Here is a 17,696-nt window from a genome sequence, read left to right on the forward strand (position 1 = left end):
AAGGAACAAAATACTAATGTAGCTTCTTGCTATTACTTAATGCTAGCGTTTTTAATTTTTTTTTTAGGCTGCATGTACTGTAGGTGCTAGAAATATCTGTTGTGATTCTGGCTTAGCCTCATATATAGCTTGAAAAGGAAGTAGATCAAGTAACTAAACTTGTGGAAGCATAGTCTTTAATATTTGCTGAGTCACCCATTAAGAGCAGCTGTGGTACTGCAGGATTCTCCATCCTACCACTTGCTAATTTAGTAAGAATATTTCATTGCAGAACACTGCAGAAGATAACACATTCAGTGAACATCACCTGCATTCCTGTACACACTTACTTGGGAGTATGTCCCGTTGAACTCAGTGGAACCTGTTTCTGCGTAGACTTGCCTAGGATTGTGCTGTAAAACTAGGAATTATTAAATAAGTAGAACCATTTTTCTAAGCTCTTTCAAGGGCAGCTTATTGATGTTTGTTCCATATTTTGGTTCTTGGTATATGTTGGAGTGTGCTCTCTGGTCTTTTCCCCCAAAATTATAAGCACAGTTTGATAGGAGAGTGTGTTTGTAATCTTACTTGCAGAGCTTGTTATGTAAGGTATTTTGGTTTCTGCAAATACTAGTGAGATTATGAATTCATAACATATGGGGAAATTTGGAATCTGACAGCTATAGCAACTGTCATGTGAACAGAGATTCTGGTTGCAGGTGAGTCTTACTGGTTTTGAGCCAAGGGTTCCGTTGCTAATTGTTTGGGATTATTTTGACTTTCATGTTGCATTTGTTATCTTTTTATTTATCTTTGTACTGTATAGTATTATACAGTTGGGAAGTAATTTGAGTGTCTTGTCATATCTTCAACTATAGAGCGTGCCATATTTCTGAACTTTGAGGTACTCAGTAACCTCCCTCTAGCAGAGAGGCATTTAGGTACTTCAGAATTTACAGTTTAGCTGCATTTTCATCCTTGAGTTTATTTAAGGTTTTCATTTTTGACGATGGGAATGATACCTTAAATAAACTGTTCTGCTATGAAGTGTCAGATATAGCAACTTGTATGTTAATATGGAATTAACTGGTATGACAAAGTGAGTGGTCTGACAGTTATTGAACTAACTACATGCCATTACTGTCCATGATGACAAACTGACAGCATGCATATACATGACTCTTCCCCCAATCTTGCTCTGTAGTGGTTAACATCCACATATAAATGAGGCATATACAGGCAGCAGTCATATTTCCTTTCCGTATAGATATTATTATGCACTAAAATCTATCTTTTGTACAGGTTGAGTCTCATTATTTGCTAAGGTTCCTTTCCAAGAAACATGGATGGCAAAAAACGCACTATTGCAAATCAATTTAAAAAACCAAGTCTCTTTTCTCCGGTGATTGAAAAACAGCCTTGCTGACCTTTGTAATGCACTCAGAATTAAGCAGTCTCTCCAGGAGCTTAGGCTTCACTAGGAGGCAGCAATCCCTCACTTTACTAGCAGCCCCAGCAAGGGGGAAAGAATGGAGAAGGTGATATTTGCTGCCATTAAGCCTTCTTTCACATGTTCTGGGGAAGGGAGAGGAGTGAAGCCTGCAGAATGATTGATGGTCAACCGGCTGCCCTCTGGCTTTATTAAATGACTGTTATCCTTTAATTTAAAGCAGTGGTTCCCAACCTTTAAGAGCTCAGGGCCACTAAGGCAAAATTTGGAGACGGCGGGAACCACATGCAACCCATCACACTCGCACACACACAAAAAACAATTAAATTTGTAATACATATGAAGATTATTTAATAATTAATGTGATGGTTGTGTTTGCATTTGATTCACTAGCTGTGAAAGTCTTGGGTATACATGGAACACAAAATAATCCCCCCCCCCAACTCAGGTTTTCATACCCACCCAATTCAATCCAGTCTCTTTTCCCCCACACCAGACCACATTACGCACAGCCCTTGCCTCTTTTAAATGTGGAAAAACACCTCAAAAAGGGAGAGGGTAAGGACAAGGGGTTTATAGACAAGAGTCATGCAAGGTAGTTAAATTAGCCAACAAAAAGCACACACATCCCTCCACAGTTCCTTTTTGTTACACAGCCCTGGCCCTGCTCCCCCCACTTGTGAGTCCAGAGTCCTTAGGGAAAGTGTTCAACATAATTTAGGCAGGTCAGTCCTGAAGGAGAAGCACCAGCTCAGAGTGACATCTCAGAATGGCTGCTGCATGTCTCAGGAAGAAAAGTCCTTTTGGTGTGCACTGCAAGGTCTTTAGGGGGAGAAAGCCTCTCATCACTTCCTGTTCTAATTGTTGTCATGCTCTAGCTGTGTACTACTTTATTTGGAGCTAAGAGAGTGAGCAAGCCTATAGGTAGACTGCAGCCACAAAACAACAGCTGCCTACTCTGCCATTAGTCTGTGGAACTCCTTGCCCCAAGATGTGATGATGGTGTCTAGACTAGATGCCTTTAAAAGGGTTTTGGAGAAATTTTTGGAGAAGTCCATCACAGCCACAGTGTGACTAACAGCCCCATTCTAGGCATGTCTACTCAGAAGTAAGTCCCATTATAGTCAATCCTATGCATGCCAAGGTAAGCATGCATAGGATTGCAATCTGAGGAGATAGGGGAATTGGCCAAGTGTGGGGTGGGAGAGGGCTCCCCATGGACAAAGCTGCTGCTGCTCTCTGAGGAGGAAAAGTCAGGGGTTACACCTGCTGTACTTGGCTACGGTGGTGTCTGTTCTGCAACTTCTGGAATTGCTTCTCCCCAGGTGAGCAGCTTGCAGTAAGATAGCAGAGATGCTGCCTGTTTCCCTCTCCAAAAGAGGTGCAAAAACCTGGTTGCCTGGATCCCCCTCTGGCCCCTCCCTCCTCAGGCCCCTGCCCACCCGCAAAAGGGACTTCCCAGGCTGACTGGAGTCCTGATCTGACTGCTGAGAAACCAGGCTGCCACAGCTCACCTGAACGCACAGGGTCAAGGAATGGAGGCAGTAGGCGGCAGGGCACCTCTCCTCTGCGTGCAGCTTGATCCACAAGGCTGCACAAACGCGCGCGCTCCTTACATGGCCCCTGCGCTTCACTTTTTTGCTTGTCTGGGCACTCACAGACAAGAAGGGAAGGGAGGTGGAGGGGGGAGGCAGGAGACGGAGAAAGGCTATTCTCTGATTGGCTGCTGGCGCTGCAGAGGCTTTTTTCTGCCTGGAAGGGCTTTTTTTTTCTTTTTTCACCAGAGACATCGCGCTGCGGACCACCAGTGGTCTGCGGACCATGGATTGGGAACACTAGATTTAAAGGGACCTTCTCATCAGCCTTGAGATAGAAAAATCTGTGGATAATTAGCAACTGCTTAAAACTATGGCTATCCAGAAGGTTGGTTCTTGGGGGGATGGGAATTGCAACTTTGTGGCCCCAATTCATGTTTAAATCTTACAAATAGAACATGTAGCTCCAAAAGAAATAATTGCTGTATAAGTCAGAAACATAATAAACTTTCATCTGAAAATTAGTATATATATTCATTGGAATAGCATCTCTATCTCTCATGTATGTCTCCCCTCTCCTTTCTTTGTCTTTAGTGCAGTAGGTACAGTTGACTAAAGTGCCTTCCATTAAATGGAGGCAGAGTTACGCTTATGCAAGACCTCCTTGATCAAACTGGGTAGTAGGGTTTTATTGATTGCTGAAATATCTTGACACAGCTTTTGCATTCATAGTGTTTAAGGACATATAACCCAACCAAAGTTCAGTAGTTGATCTTTTATTGATCTGAGTAGGAAAATTCAACTGGTGTCAAGTGTTTCTTGACTATACCCTAAGCTTGATTATTACTACTAAGTAGATGTCATTGCATGGGAACTCAGTCTGTTCCATCTGGAAAAACTGCTATCTGGGCTAGCTTCAGATAACATTACAGATATAGATAACAGCCCTCCAATGGCTACTTGTTAGTTGCAAATCAGTTTGAGGTTCTGATTCTGAATATGGCTGTTTTCAAGCTAATAAGATTTATTTTCATTATGCATATGCATTTCAGGGTATTTCCATGCCTTCATGAGTCATTACGGAAGGTGTCACTTCATGTTTGCCTCTGGCTTAGTTATGTAATCGGTTTTATTTAGATGAGTTTGTTACTGTCTTTATGCTGGTTTAACAGGCAAAATTGTCTTAATGCTTGTGTATACCATTCATAAAATGTAACACAAGCACTCATCTAAGATAATCTGACATATTTTCCTTTCTGTTTATAATTTATTACTTTTTTCAATGTAATGTTCTAAAACCAGGGAGCAAGGTACATAAACCATATTTGTTATAAAAGGCAGTTTGAGCTACCATGTCCTTCTCTGCCTTCACATATAGTAAAAATTGGTGGTTCTGTTGTCCCTTTTGTTCTAGTTGATTGAGGAAGAGGGTACCCTGCACAATTTTTTTGTACTGTTGCTCTATTACAATGGTTGTTTCTAGGAATTACAGTGTTGCTGGAAAGCTGCATCCAAATGCAAACAAAAAAATTCCATCTGAGCCATCCAAATTGGTTCTTTCTCGAAGTGGTGTTAGGACATGCAACATTTGACTTTTAGCTTTGGGTGAACATTTGATTCCCTGTGAATCTGAGCTTCTACCACACTCTCCCATGTTGAGTGTAAAATATCTAGCAGTTATATTTTGCCTTAGCCTGCAGCTTTTAGTTTCACTCCATGCTATAGACTTCATGATGAACATGTGTGTGACGGATGTCTCTGAGGAATCCACTTTATCAGTTATAACCAAGGACTCTTGTAAGCTTCTGATAATTAAGGGTCGATCACCTTAGGTTTGGACTTAACAACTTACTCAAGATATTGTATGTTCTTTGTTATTTAGCTTCTGGATCAGTCCCTATTAGTAAAGGCGTCCCTAGGGGTTTTCATCACATGGTGTGAGACCTCATTGCTTGCGTCACCCCTGATGGATCTCCTCCCATATAAATAAATTACAATATCATATGCACAGCCTAAATGCAGTAATATCAGTAGGGTTGGTGTAACCCCTAAACCAGTGGTTCTCACACATTTAGCACCGGGACCCACTTTTTAGAATGAGAATCTGTCAGGACCCACCGGAAGTGACATCAAGCAGGAAAAATTTTTATAATCCTAGGCTGCAATCCTACCCACACTTACCAGGAGTAAGTCCCATTTACTGTCATTGTTAAAAGAATATACACAGTAGCTTGTTAAAAGTACATGTCTGTAACATTTCCTCAAGTGCAGTCACATACCATGGTGGCATCAAGTCTAATCTATTAAAAATAAAATACTGAAATGAATGGTGACCCACTTGAAATTGGCTCACGACCCGGTGGGTCCTGACGCATAATTTGAGAAACACTGCACTAAACTCTATTTTAATATATAACATTACAGGGTAACCAACGAAAAACCATTAGCCAACTTAATGACACACACCTGAGTAAGAGTTCTAATATTAGTTCCAATACATGGAAATGAGAGCTGACTCATATTAACACCCTATTGGTTCTTTGCTGTGTCATAACCCCTCATTGGCTCTTGGAACAATCAGTCTCATTGGTCAGTTTTGAGTTAAGGAAATCCACTTTTAATATATGAGACAGTTGTGTTTTCTTTTTCTGGTTAATTGACCAAAACTTTTGATAGAATACAGATAATTCAACAGGGTTTCATTACATTCTGCATGAAATTACTTTTCCAGTTTATATTATATTATATTATATTATATTATATATCTATCCCATTATGGCATTAGTCATAAATATAAATTTTCCAAAAGATGTCCAAAATTTTGGCCACTAGTGGTTTCACTCTCCTGAGTGTCACCCAGTGCAATCAGCATCCTCCTGCACCTCTCTAGTGACATCACAGCGCATTAGTACCCTAGTTCTGAATCATGTTATTTTTAAAGAGTTTGCTCTCTTTCTTTTTAGGCTGAGACAACTATTGACCTTGGTTCATATCAACAGAAAAGGTAAGATGTTTTATAAAATACATTAATTTCCTTTAAAACAGTCATGAATAGCTTAATTTTGGGAGTGGTAGTTGCAGATATTATTATATGGACATGGTACCTGTTAAAGACAAACTTGTCAAGCAATTGTTGTTTTAAACTGTAATTATAAGTGATCATGTGACTTCTCAGTAATTTTGGAAGTAGTGAACATTTTCTGACATTCTGAGATGCTGATGAGTGTGCAGGTTTCTACTTGTGTTTCAAACTGTATACCGTCTTTTCCATTAAAAATGCCCAAAGCAGTGTTCAAAAAGAAACAATAAGATGAGTTTTAAAAAATTCTAATCCAATAAAATCAGCTTAAAAACCTCTAACTGCTGCCTGTTTGATTAGGAAGCCGTAGAATGCTCTCAAAAATGGTTGGCAACCTTCAGTCTCGAAAGACTATGGTATAAGCCTACAGCACCCAGTATTCCCAGGCGGTCTCCCATCCAAGTACTAACTAGGCCTGACCCTGCTTAGCTTCCAAGATCAGATGAGATTGGGCATGTGCAGGGTAAATGCAGATATTCTCAGCATGAAGAAATTTGACTTTGAACTGCTTCATAAGTTGTATGCTGCTTCAGGATACTGTGTGTTTATACACCATGAATGTAAAAGGAGCTTCAGTTGATAAGTCTCCATTTGATTTGAGGACTCAAAGTCAAAAAGCTTGATGAAGCAAACTATCATTGAGCACCCTTAGCAGGACTAAACTGTTGCTTGTCAACTGGCATCTTTAGTACAGTGGATTAAATGTTGGTTGTTGTGTTCTCAGCTTAAGTTGTAGTGCAATCAGACTGCTTAATTCTTGCAGTGCGTGTGGAATATGATGTGTAGATAATTCTGCCGTAATGACCAGGCTGGCACCCCCCTTGGTCGTCTTGTCTTTGGATCCATTGTGTGTTTTCACCAAACACCCTTTTCTTCTCTGTGGCTTGTGTCAGGTATTCAGGAAAGGAACAAGCATTTGCTAGAACTTTGCTAATGATAAAAGCAGCACCTCCCTTATACAAAAACCCCACAGAAAAAGAGAAATCATTCCTCCTTTCCCCATGTAGAATTGGGGGAAGAAAAGGGATGTTTTGCTTTCTTTGAGTGGAACTGTTTCAGAAAGTTTTAGAATCATTCAGCAGATGAGGGAGGTAGCTCACCAGTATCAAACTGGTCAGTGAAATTAATGGAGTTGTGTTTCTGCCTATGGCTCTAATTTTATCTGGTGGTATAGACTTTCCTGTAAAATTGAAATACCAGCCCCCTGTCAGTTTCTTTCTCTTAAAAAGTGTGTTGTTGGCATCCTTCAGTCTTGGAATACTATGGTATCGCGCTCTGAATGTGGTTCTGGAACAGAGTGTCCTCTCCAGTGCGCGAAGCCTGGGTAAAGTAGATATGGAGGATAGACTGTTACCCATGCAGCAAATCCCCCCTCTTGAGGTCGCTGAAATGGTCCAGTGGAAAGGCAGAAGCCAATATGGTTGGTTCCAGCGGCGTTGCAGGAGTTGCCAGAACGTGACTGTGTTCAGCCATGAACTGCCTCAGGGACTCTGGCTCTGGATTTTGCCTCGAGGTTGACTCCTGAAGCCTTTTCCATAACTGGATGTAGCCACAAGGCAGTGGAGGTTTGGGATCAGAGTTTTCCTTCTCTCAGATGAGCTGCCTTCCCAGGCTATCGAGTCCCACTTAAAAAGTGGTATATCAGTATAACAGTAAATACACTTAAAAATCAATATTTTCCATAGTTGCTGCTTTAAAAATGTGTTATGTATTCAGTTCATATTCATGTGACTATGCCAGCTTACTGTGCAGAATTATTCTGGCTTGCAAAGTTCTAGTACCTGTTGTAAAAAAATAATTGTTGACTATCAACATGATGGTCTGAAGAAAATTTGGGGGGTAGTCTGATTGCACCGAGGCACAATATCAAAGCACTCTTCTAACAATCCAGTATTGGATTGTAGAATAAATCTCCATTCTTTCCTGTTGACGTATTGCTCTGACAACTATATTGACTAACGTTCCTTGAATACTGGAAGCATTGGCACTAGTCTAAAATACTTATTGTCAGCCTGTCAAGAACTGGGACACACATCAAAGCCTAGCCTGCAGCCTGAGACCTGTCTTCAAGAGCCCAGCAGACAAGAAGTATGGGCAAATGAGTGACCACAATTCCTTTTTTCCTGCCCCCTGAAGACCAGTGAACATAGGCTGCTAGGATGTCATTTTATCCTTACTTTCCTTCCAGATCAGTTGGAAAGAGAGGAGTAGAAAGTGGCATAGCAACAGTGTACACTCAGTTTTAAGAAGAAGCAAGGCAGGGGGCAGAAGGAGTGTAACTGTAGGGTAGAGGACACTGCTGAATGGGGAACTGAAGGGGTCCCACTGAAGCGTAGCAGTCTTACTCAAAACAACCCCTCCAAAGTGTTTGGTGGGATTTACCTGTGCTGGCTACTGTTCACACTGTGCAGGTCTGAGGTATCTGGTGGCAGAACTGCAACCATAAGCAACCCACCTCTAATTTAGAGTGTTCAGATTCAAACAACTCTTCCCCAAACTACTGTTCCTATTTCATTTGGAAGATTGTGACCTGATCTGGTTATATGATTTGTGCATCTATAAATGTATTTGTTTTTAGGCACTGAAACTCAGAGGTACATATGGCATGCTCGGATCCCTCAAATTAACATGGAGTATTTGGTTTTCCTGCAGGCATTCTACTCTGTATCTTGCAGTAGATTATTGGATAAGTCTTTTGTTTTGTTTTACAACTCGGGTTCTTCAGTGCATTTAAATGATCTCAGCTATTGATCATGATGGATATCCAAATTAAACTATCGGCTAATGCATTTTAATAGTCATGTGGTTTTGCCACAGGCATACAAATGTTAGCTTAGCTACTTACTTTGGTTTTACTTACTTTTGAAATGCTAGATCTGCATTTATGAAGGCAGCATGTGAACAGTTATAATAAAAAAAAAATCAGAAGCATTCACCTGTTTAAAGACAACTAGTATACTATATTTGATACCACCACCTTTGCATCAGATAGTATTTTAAGAATGCCAGGAATCTATAGTTACTTCTGCTGAAGGTTTACTAAGCAGTAAGAGGAAGCATAGTCAAATGATTGACTGAATGCAAATTGCTGTGGTCCAACTGACACTAACAGATTTGAAGAGAAGAGTATAGTGAAAGATTTGATCTAAAATATTTAGTTTTAAATTGTATATTTAAATGACACCTATGTATATGGCAGTGTGTTCAGATTCAAGCAAGCCATCCAAATAGCCATAAGCCCATCACACTTTCACCACAGCTGTTTGTCTACTTCTCCAGACCCACCCCTACTGTGAGATGAGGTTGAAGACTGTCTCAGGTAGCAGATGGTTTCTCTTGGAGGAGAGCTCCCTATTAACACTCAGCAAGTAAAGGACTGAAAGAAGCAGATCATAGCTTCTATTCCTTTGGGGAGGGCATTGGTCCACTTTAAAACTTCGAATCTGTTCTTCCTACTGAAATAGCGGAAGCTGAATTGACTGACTTTTTAAACGGAAGGTGCCATAAACTATCCCACCAGTTCTTTTTTTTGCCTGCTGTGGCTATTTAAGTGGTCACCTGAGAAAGAAGGAACTGCTCTGCTTCTCTTCCAAGAATCCTACTCAAAGGAGGGGATTGGCCTGACCAGGCTCCTATAATTGCTATAGGGAAGAGGTGGGGGTAATATCACGTAGTTCCTTCTTCCTGGGAAGGGAGGAAGATGCTCTTTTGTAAACTGAGAACACTCTGGTTGCAGCCATGGTGAACTTAAACTTCAACAGGGGTTGAGCAAAAGGAGGTGCTACCATGGCTAATGTCAAGTGACAGCTGACCTCTTCATTTCACATAACAATCTTGGACCGGTTCTGTATAGTTCTTTCCGGTGGGTGGGAACTCTGAAGGAGTGAGGGCCTCCTAGGATATTCCTTTATATGTGACATGAGAGGAGAACATGGGGGGGGGGAATAGGGAAGCAGATCATCCTGCTTCCCTCTGTGTTGCTTTTACCTTTCTGCAGTGCTAGAAATGTTATATTGGCAGAGGATGAAGGTGAGATAGCGGAAGAAAAGACAGAGTACATATACTGTTCCTCTTGTAATCTCAGTTAAGTTTCTCCTTCCACTCCACTGGTGGTTCCTAACATGTAAGATGAAGGGAAAACTGAGATAGGTAATGGTTCCGTAATAGCTCTCCTGTGTGAGTGGCAGAATTGGGTTGGGAATATGAACGCATATAGATGTTCTCGAAGCCTGTGTAGCTCAGGGCAGTCTGGCCTAATCCTGCTTCATAGGACTGCCTCATTTGGCAAGGGCTCATATTCTGTTCAAGGCACCAGAAGTTCTGTAAAGGGTGTACAATATTCATTCTTTGGAGTAAATACTGTTAGGGTAGCATAAGCAAGCTCTTAAAGGAATTGGAAATGCATTGTTGGAAATGCATTACTCTTTTTTAAAAAGCTGCTTTTGGAATGAAATGAGAATAACTTGGCGACATAAAAAACTGGGCTCCCAGTGTACATTAGCCACTCTTACATGGAATACTTGGAAAATGGGAATAAGGAGCTTGTAAGGGTTGACTTGGAATTGAGAAGCAGACGATGGGAATGTTAAGCACCCTATCAACCATCTCTAAGTAGCTTCCTTTCAAAGTTGTCTTTCCTACTAGGAAGGCAGTCTGGACTTTTATATGAATATGAAATATAGCTAGGCCTTTAAAGTAGGTGTTTGAAGAAGTGATAGCCAACTTGCATTTATTGCTGGCTTAAAAAATTGATAGAGTACAATAGCATTTATTGAACTCTAGGTATCATTCCAACAAGTCTTAAAGCAATGCTTAATCCTAATTAGTTTCATAAACTAGTTTCCTAGAGGTCTGATAACTACACAAACAAATAAGTTCTTTGGCTGGGGCACACCAACTTCAGCCTCTGGGCTATGCTTACTGAGCCTGGTGCTGTGCCAGTGCTATAATGATACTCTGTGTGCAATGCCAAACACAAAATACTTTGGTTTGGAGTGTTAACTGCAATCACACATAGTATTCGTTTTTTGTTAGCTGTTGCTGGAGACAGGATTCTAAGTTTCTACCCATTCTTCGTCTACATAGTATTGCAAATCTTTATATACATGCCAGATAAGCAAACATTAGTACCTATATGTAGGCTCCTCAAAATCTATGAATGCTTCAGACTTATGCTGATTTAGTACTGTGTGGGAACTTTCTAAAGCTTGCAGTGAAGAAGTATCCTGGCATGGGTTTAAAGGAGCTGTTCAGCAGTAGGGATACAACCCTGCAAAAAAAAACATAGCGAGGGAGTTCCAGAATTGTAGTACCAGTATGGAGAAGATTCCTCCTGTTGTCATTGCTGGTTGAACCTCAGAAACTGGCATCAACAAGAGCCCCCCGGATGACCTTGGGGTGGACCATCTCATGTAGGAAAAGGTGAGGTTCCTCCATTCTCCCCAGTGTTGCCCCAGAGTGCATCACAACCAGGAAGAGATTGCTTCACGATGCACTGTGGGGTGACATTGGGGCAAGGCAGGAGCCTCAGTGAACCAGGGAGAGGCTTGCAGGCAGCTCAGAAGACTGCTTTCAGCCCTCTAAACACAGTAGTTGAATGTGTGTGGGTGAGCAAAGCTATTTGCGGCTGTTTCCTGTTTCTTTGCCCACATCTTGAAAGTGTGTCCCCAGTATTTGTGGTATCCAGAACAGTAACTCCATGGATACGTGGGTACGTCTATAATATGTTTGCCAAAGATATTAATTAGATCTTCCTTTTTATTCAGTTGTCAGTGATAGAGTTTTCAGCATTGGTGAATGAACTGCAGAGGACTCTAGGCATATATATTCAAGCCATGAATTAAAAATTTAGTATCATGTGGCATTTGTTTACTCTCTTCTCATTTCCTCCAGCAGTGTTTCCATGTATCGAGGGAACTGCAGACCTATTCGGTTTGAACCCCCAATGCTGGATTTCCACGAACAGTAAGTTGAGAAAGTAATTGCTTGTGTCTCAACCTTCAAAAGATAGTATTGTGTTAAATAGGGCTGTGTGCGGGTCTTAGGGCAAATATCCTTTTATTTCATAGGAAGAATAAGATGGAACATTAGAGAAAGATGTTTGCAGATCTTGTTGAGCTGTTTCAGTAATGAATTATTTGTAACACTTATGTGTATTACTGTCTATTTTTTTTAATAAGTTGAGTGCTTTTTTTATTAAAACAGATCACCATACAGTGATTGAATCTGTTTAAAAAATCAAAATTCAGACAAGTCTAAAGAGGCCACAAGCTTGGTTATTCCTCTCCTTACATGAAGTACCACTGTGCATACCTCATCTTCATATCCTTTCCCTTATTTTTCAGGTGTTATTTCCCATTTGTAGAGGTGTTTGAAAACGGTATTACAGTATTTAGTTTACTCAGGTGTAAGATCACTGTGGTCAGTAATTCTTTCTTACTCACCAGAAATAAACACTCTACCCATGTGCAATTGGTTTAAATATATGTAGTTATTTATTGGCATCCTTCAGTCTCGGAAGACTATGGTATTGCACTCTGAATAGTGTTCTGGAACAGAGTGTCCCCTCCAGTGCGCGGGGCCTGGGTAAAGTAGATATGAAGGATAGACAGTTACCCATGCAGCAAATGCCCCCTCTTCATGTTGCTGAAATGGTCCAGTGGAAAGGCAGAAGCCAATACGGTTGGTTCCAGCGGCGTCGCAGGAGTTGCCAGAACGTGACTGTGTTCAGCCATGAACTGCCTCAGGGACTCGAGGTTGACTCCTGAAGCCTTTTCCATAACTGGATGCAGCCGCAAGGCAGTGGAGGTTTGGGATCAGAGTTTTCCTTCTCTCAGATGAGCTGCCTTCACAGGTTAACAAGTCCCATCTACCCGGTGGCTGTTCAGTCGCCTCTTACGACAACTACAGCCAAACTGAGGGCCCATTCTTATCCCCAGCCCCCAGGGGAAATGTAGTTATATACTTGGCTATTTAGCTTTCTCCAATTATGTGTGTTTGTACAAATCTTTACTAAAGCTGGGGAGAAGTAACTGAATATGCTTGTGGATATGCCAAAATGTCTTTCAAGTATATGCCAGAAAATTATTTTTCTAAGAATTTGGCAGTGGATAAGCATTATGTGTATTAAAGTCAAAAGCAAAGAGTTGAGCAGTCTAATTTTTTATCAGCTTTGATTGACCTGGTTTGAGAGTCGGCCCATCCTCTTTGAGCTACCTGTCCTGTTTAATAGAATTGCCAGATTTAAAACTATATACTGTATTCAGTATATTGTCTGTTTACCTATTGTTTGGGTGCCATGCTCTATGTCATTGTTTGCTGCTACCTGTAGAGTTTTTAAAATAGTCAGATGGTTCCTCTTCTACCCATTTCTTTTTGCCCAATTGCTTTCATGTTCTTGAAGTTGAGATTATGCTGGGGTTTTTAATTTATTGTATTCATGTACCGTTGTGCACTACTTAATGAAAGGAATCAGGACCGCAATCCCCATCAAGCAGCGCTTGACGCAATCCGAACCCTCTGCAGGGAAGGGGATGCTCCCCTCCCCTCCCCTCTGGAGGGTTGTCTATGCCTCCCAGAGGCAGCGCACGTCCGAGCGCTGCCTTTGCAAGGCTCAGACTGAGGGAAATAATGTATCTCGTGCAACTTCTGGTTTCACGGAGGCACCTGGAAATCATGCAAGAGATGTGATTTCCATCAGTCTGAACTTTACAAAGGCAGTGCTAGGATGTGCGCTGCCTCTGGGAGGCACGGACAACCCTCCAGAGGGGAGGGGAGTGGAGCATCATGACCACATGTGGTTGTTGCATATGTGAGTTGCATATGCGATCGCAGTGTAAGCTGTTAGGTCACTAAGGGGTGCACACCTGTATGTTCTAGTTATTTAAGCTACCTTATGGGCATCCTAGGAGGCCAAGTAGCAGGATAGAAATCCTGGTAGATATACATTAAAAATACATGCAGGATTAGCCTCTTTCTGTTTACCTCTTTTAAATATGCATGCTTACACTAAAAGCAGTACAGCTGTTTGCTTGGTCTATTGTTGTGAAAGCTTTGAGCTTTCAGGCTGAGTCTTCTATTCACAGGCTTCTGTTCCCAGAACTCACATGGATGGCAAGCAAATCTATTTAAAAAACAGTGTCCCTTTGCTCAGCAGTTTAAAAACAGCCTTGCTGATCTTTGTAATGCATCAGGCAGACAATATGTCTCTCTGCAGGCTTCACTCTGAGGCTTCTCTCTGAGCTCCTTCAACCTGAGCCCCTGGGAAAGAATGGAGGAGGTGATAATCACTTCCACTTAGTATTCTTTCACATGCTCAGGGGAAAGGGAGGGGTCGCTTGCCTCAGAGTGAAACTGTTCTAAGTGGCTGGAAAGAGAATGATTAATGGATTATCTGCTGGCTGTCCTCTCCCACATTACGTAGGCTATTTGTCTTTTTCCTTTAAATTTAAGAGCCCTTCTCATCATGTTGAGATGAAAAATAAGTGGGTAATTAGGTTATACCTGTATTGCTTAAAAATAGATGACTTAATAGATTTGACTTGAGTTATAACAAGCTGTCAGGGAGGGCACTAGAAGAAGCCAGGCTGACTGAGGGGTATGACTTCAGAAGTTGCATATACCTGTAGTCTTTTTCAGGTTAGAAAACAGTACCAGTTGCATGTGCCTTCCCTGTGCTGGGATTAGGACCAGAAGAGAAAATTCTGTAGTTTGTTTACTCCAGTGCCCTATACTGCCAAGCTGTGCAACAAGCCTCAACCTAAAAATAGTCCTACTTATTGAAGCAATTAGACATTGCATCATGGGTAATGTTAGTTTGCTGCCTGTAGAAAAGAAATTTCTAGATATCTTTCGTCATTGACCTTTCTGGTGGAAAAAAAAAATTAAATGACCTTTATTACCTGGTATATTGGATCTGTCTTCGCCTTGTTTCCTGATTCTGTGAAGATTCTGTGGTGCTAAGTAATTGAGAAACCACTCTTAAACACATTTTCTGCTCTCTTTAAACAGGCCAGTTGGGATGCCAAAAATGGAAAAAGTTTACTTGCATAATCCAAGTTCAGAAGAAACCATTATATTAGTATCAATATCTGCAACAACCTCACATTTTCATGCATCGTTTTTTCAAAACAGGGTGAGTATGCTATGGTTTTTGAAGTTAATTTTATTATGCAAGCTTATTTTATCCCAACCTAACAAGATTTTGCTTTAAACATTCATCTTATTTGAAATGCAAGAGCTTAAGATTGTGCTGGATACATTTCACTAGTGGAGGAGGAGTATGAAAAGAAATGCCAAGGGCACTGTTTTGACTCTGTATTTCCTAAGTTTTTTTTAAACCATTTTTGATAGGAAAGTTGGCTGACAATACTTAGAGGCACTGATTGAACTCAGTTGCAGATGCATTCCATTTTTATCAAGCTTGTGTATAACACAGAAACAACCTAGAATACAAGTACCAAAAATTTAGCAGCCCACCAAATGTATTTTTTGCTTATGTGAACCTATGGATGCATCATATGCTGACTTTATTGATGGAGTAGGTAAACTGCAAGCCAAAGGAACTGTCAACATTATGAAGTCATTTCAAAGGACACCCAGACTGGATGAATGAGCAGCCAAACGTGCCTGTGTCAATAAGTGTAAAAAGATGCATTAAGTGTGGGGCAAAAGTCTCAACTTTACATACACTGATGGAGTGTGAGTGTTTGAGTCTGGACAGAGATTTTGGGATCATGAAGGATAGCTCTCTGAAGACATTGATCCAAGATATAGCTGCTGTAAAGAACACCAACTCCGTGCTTTGGGGTCATTAGGAAAACGATTAAGAATAAGACTGTTAGTGTTGTAATGTTTTTTGTTATGGTGGAATACTCTGAACGATTCTGGTCACTATACTTCAAAAGACATAGACCAGAAAAAGATGCATGAGAAGGGAACCCATGTGGTTAGAGGGCTAAAGTACCATTCTTCTGAGATTAGGCTACAGTATTTGGGGTGTTTTAGCTTGGGGGAAAAAAATGCAATTTAGGGCTAACATACTGGACTCATACGAGTATAAAATTATGCATAGTGTGGGGAGAGATTTTTCTCCCTTTCAGAGTACTAAAATCAGTCGTAGACCTGTCCTCCTATATCTAATACCCTTTAAATGCCATCTAAGCTAGTGATCATTACCACATCCTTTGGTAGTAAATTCCATAAATTATGCAATGTAAAGAAATAATTGCTTTCTGTGCTTTGTCTTCTAACAGTTTCGTTGGATGACTTCTGATTCTAATATTGTCAAAGGAGAAGAATTTTTCTCCCCGCACTATGAATAATTGCACCAGCCTCAATCACCTCTGCTTTGCTTAGCTGTCTTTTTTTCCCTAAACTTAAACTTGTAGCAAACTTGCAGCCCTTCCTCATTAGGAAGGAGTTCTAGCTCCCAGGTCATCGTGGTTTTCCAGTCTTGCACTTTTCTTCCTCTACTGTATTCTTTTAATACTGCTGTGGCACTATTAAAATACACAATGGATAGTATTCCAGATGTGACCACACCATGGATTTGTATGGGGCATTATAATCCCTGGATTAATAAATATAAAAATAAATTAAATTAATTATTATTAATCATTTAAATAAATAAAATTTTCATGGGGTCAAAACCTCCATGCTTTTGACCCCCTTTCCTTTTGAGCTGACGACTTACTAGTCCCTCTTTTTTTGAGCAGTCCTATCTTTAACCCATTTCTGCCCAGCGCACAAGTGTACACATTTGATCCCTGTTGCATATATGCAGTGTTGGGCAGAAATGGCTTAAAGTCTAAACTCAGTATTCATGTTCTTTAGCAGTTTTTCACTTATGTACATGAAATAGCGTTATGGCCACTGTTCCCCTATTGGTTTAGTAGCGTTTTGTATCTGATCCAGGGAGGTGCATAAATTATGTCTACCTTAAGGGTCACCTGCTCTCTGATCAGTTCCAGGGGTTCTGAGGCATGTATTCTGAGGCAAAGTAATTTTAGGATGTCAGAGAAAGTACTAGCCAAGGGGATTAGGGTCTAGTGGCCGGTACTCATGCACACCTTTGTGTTCTGTTTTCCCTTTTTACTGAGTCAGCAGCTAAGTGGGGAAAGAAACCAGTAGTTCTATCTGCTTCTACCATCCCAGGCTGTAGATACCAGACAGAGGGAGGCTGTGGGGGAAGAAACTCCCATGCCTGAACCATATTGTGGGAGGCAAGAGAGCATGCAGAGACCTCTAGACATCAGTGATGTCATTTTTATTGAGGCCTGGAGTCCTCTGTATTAAGCAGTCCTTCCCTCCAAACACCTAATAGCAGGCTTCCACCTAGGGCTGAGGTATTCAATCTGTGCGTCGGGGCTCTCTGGCTAGCTCTCAGGGGCATCTGGGGGACAGAGGTGGCCGCAGCTGCTTAGCTCAGCTGCACATGCTGCCTCCTGACTTGCAGCTTTTCTGCAGCTGTGATCGAGGTGGGTGAGGCAGTGTGAGGTGGGGAGGGCTTGTGAAACATGGTGGGGGGAAGGTGGTGGAACCTCCCCACCAAACAGAGTTGAAGGCTGGCTGGGAGGTGCGCAGCAGAGAGAAGGCTGACTGGGAGGTGCGGAGAGAAGGCTGACTGGGAGAAGCTGGGAGGTGTGCAGCGCTT

At 41.3% G+C, this 17,696-nt stretch overlaps 1 protein-coding gene and 1 pseudogene across 3 annotated transcripts in view; one reads left to right on the forward strand and one right to left on the reverse strand.

Annotated features, from left to right (window-relative positions):
- TMEM131 (transmembrane protein 131) overlaps positions 1 to 17,696 on the forward strand; it is a 97,303-nt gene that overhangs the window by 22,126 nt on the left and 57,481 nt on the right. The window contains exons 1-4 of one of the 3 annotated variants that reach the window (XM_066621974.1): positions 3,290 to 3,352; positions 5,928 to 5,968; positions 11,936 to 12,007; positions 15,053 to 15,176. In XM_066621974.1, the coding sequence (XP_066478071.1) occupies positions 3,338 to 3,352; positions 5,928 to 5,968; positions 11,936 to 12,007; positions 15,053 to 15,176 (252 nt within the window). In that variant the 5' untranslated portion in view covers positions 3,290 to 3,337. Of the gene's footprint in view, positions 1 to 3,289; positions 3,353 to 5,927; positions 5,969 to 11,935; positions 12,008 to 15,052; positions 15,177 to 17,696 lie in introns of those variants that run through there. The other 2 variants (XM_066621972.1, XM_066621973.1) reach the window with 2 other exon arrangements.
- On the reverse strand, positions 6,405 to 6,518 carry LOC136647217 (5S ribosomal RNA; annotated as a pseudogene).

Source organism: Tiliqua scincoides, chromosome 3 (assembly GCF_035046505.1).
Source record: "Tiliqua scincoides isolate rTilSci1 chromosome 3, rTilSci1.hap2, whole genome shotgun sequence".
Taxonomy (NCBI): domain Eukaryota; kingdom Metazoa; phylum Chordata; class Lepidosauria; order Squamata; family Scincidae; genus Tiliqua; species Tiliqua scincoides.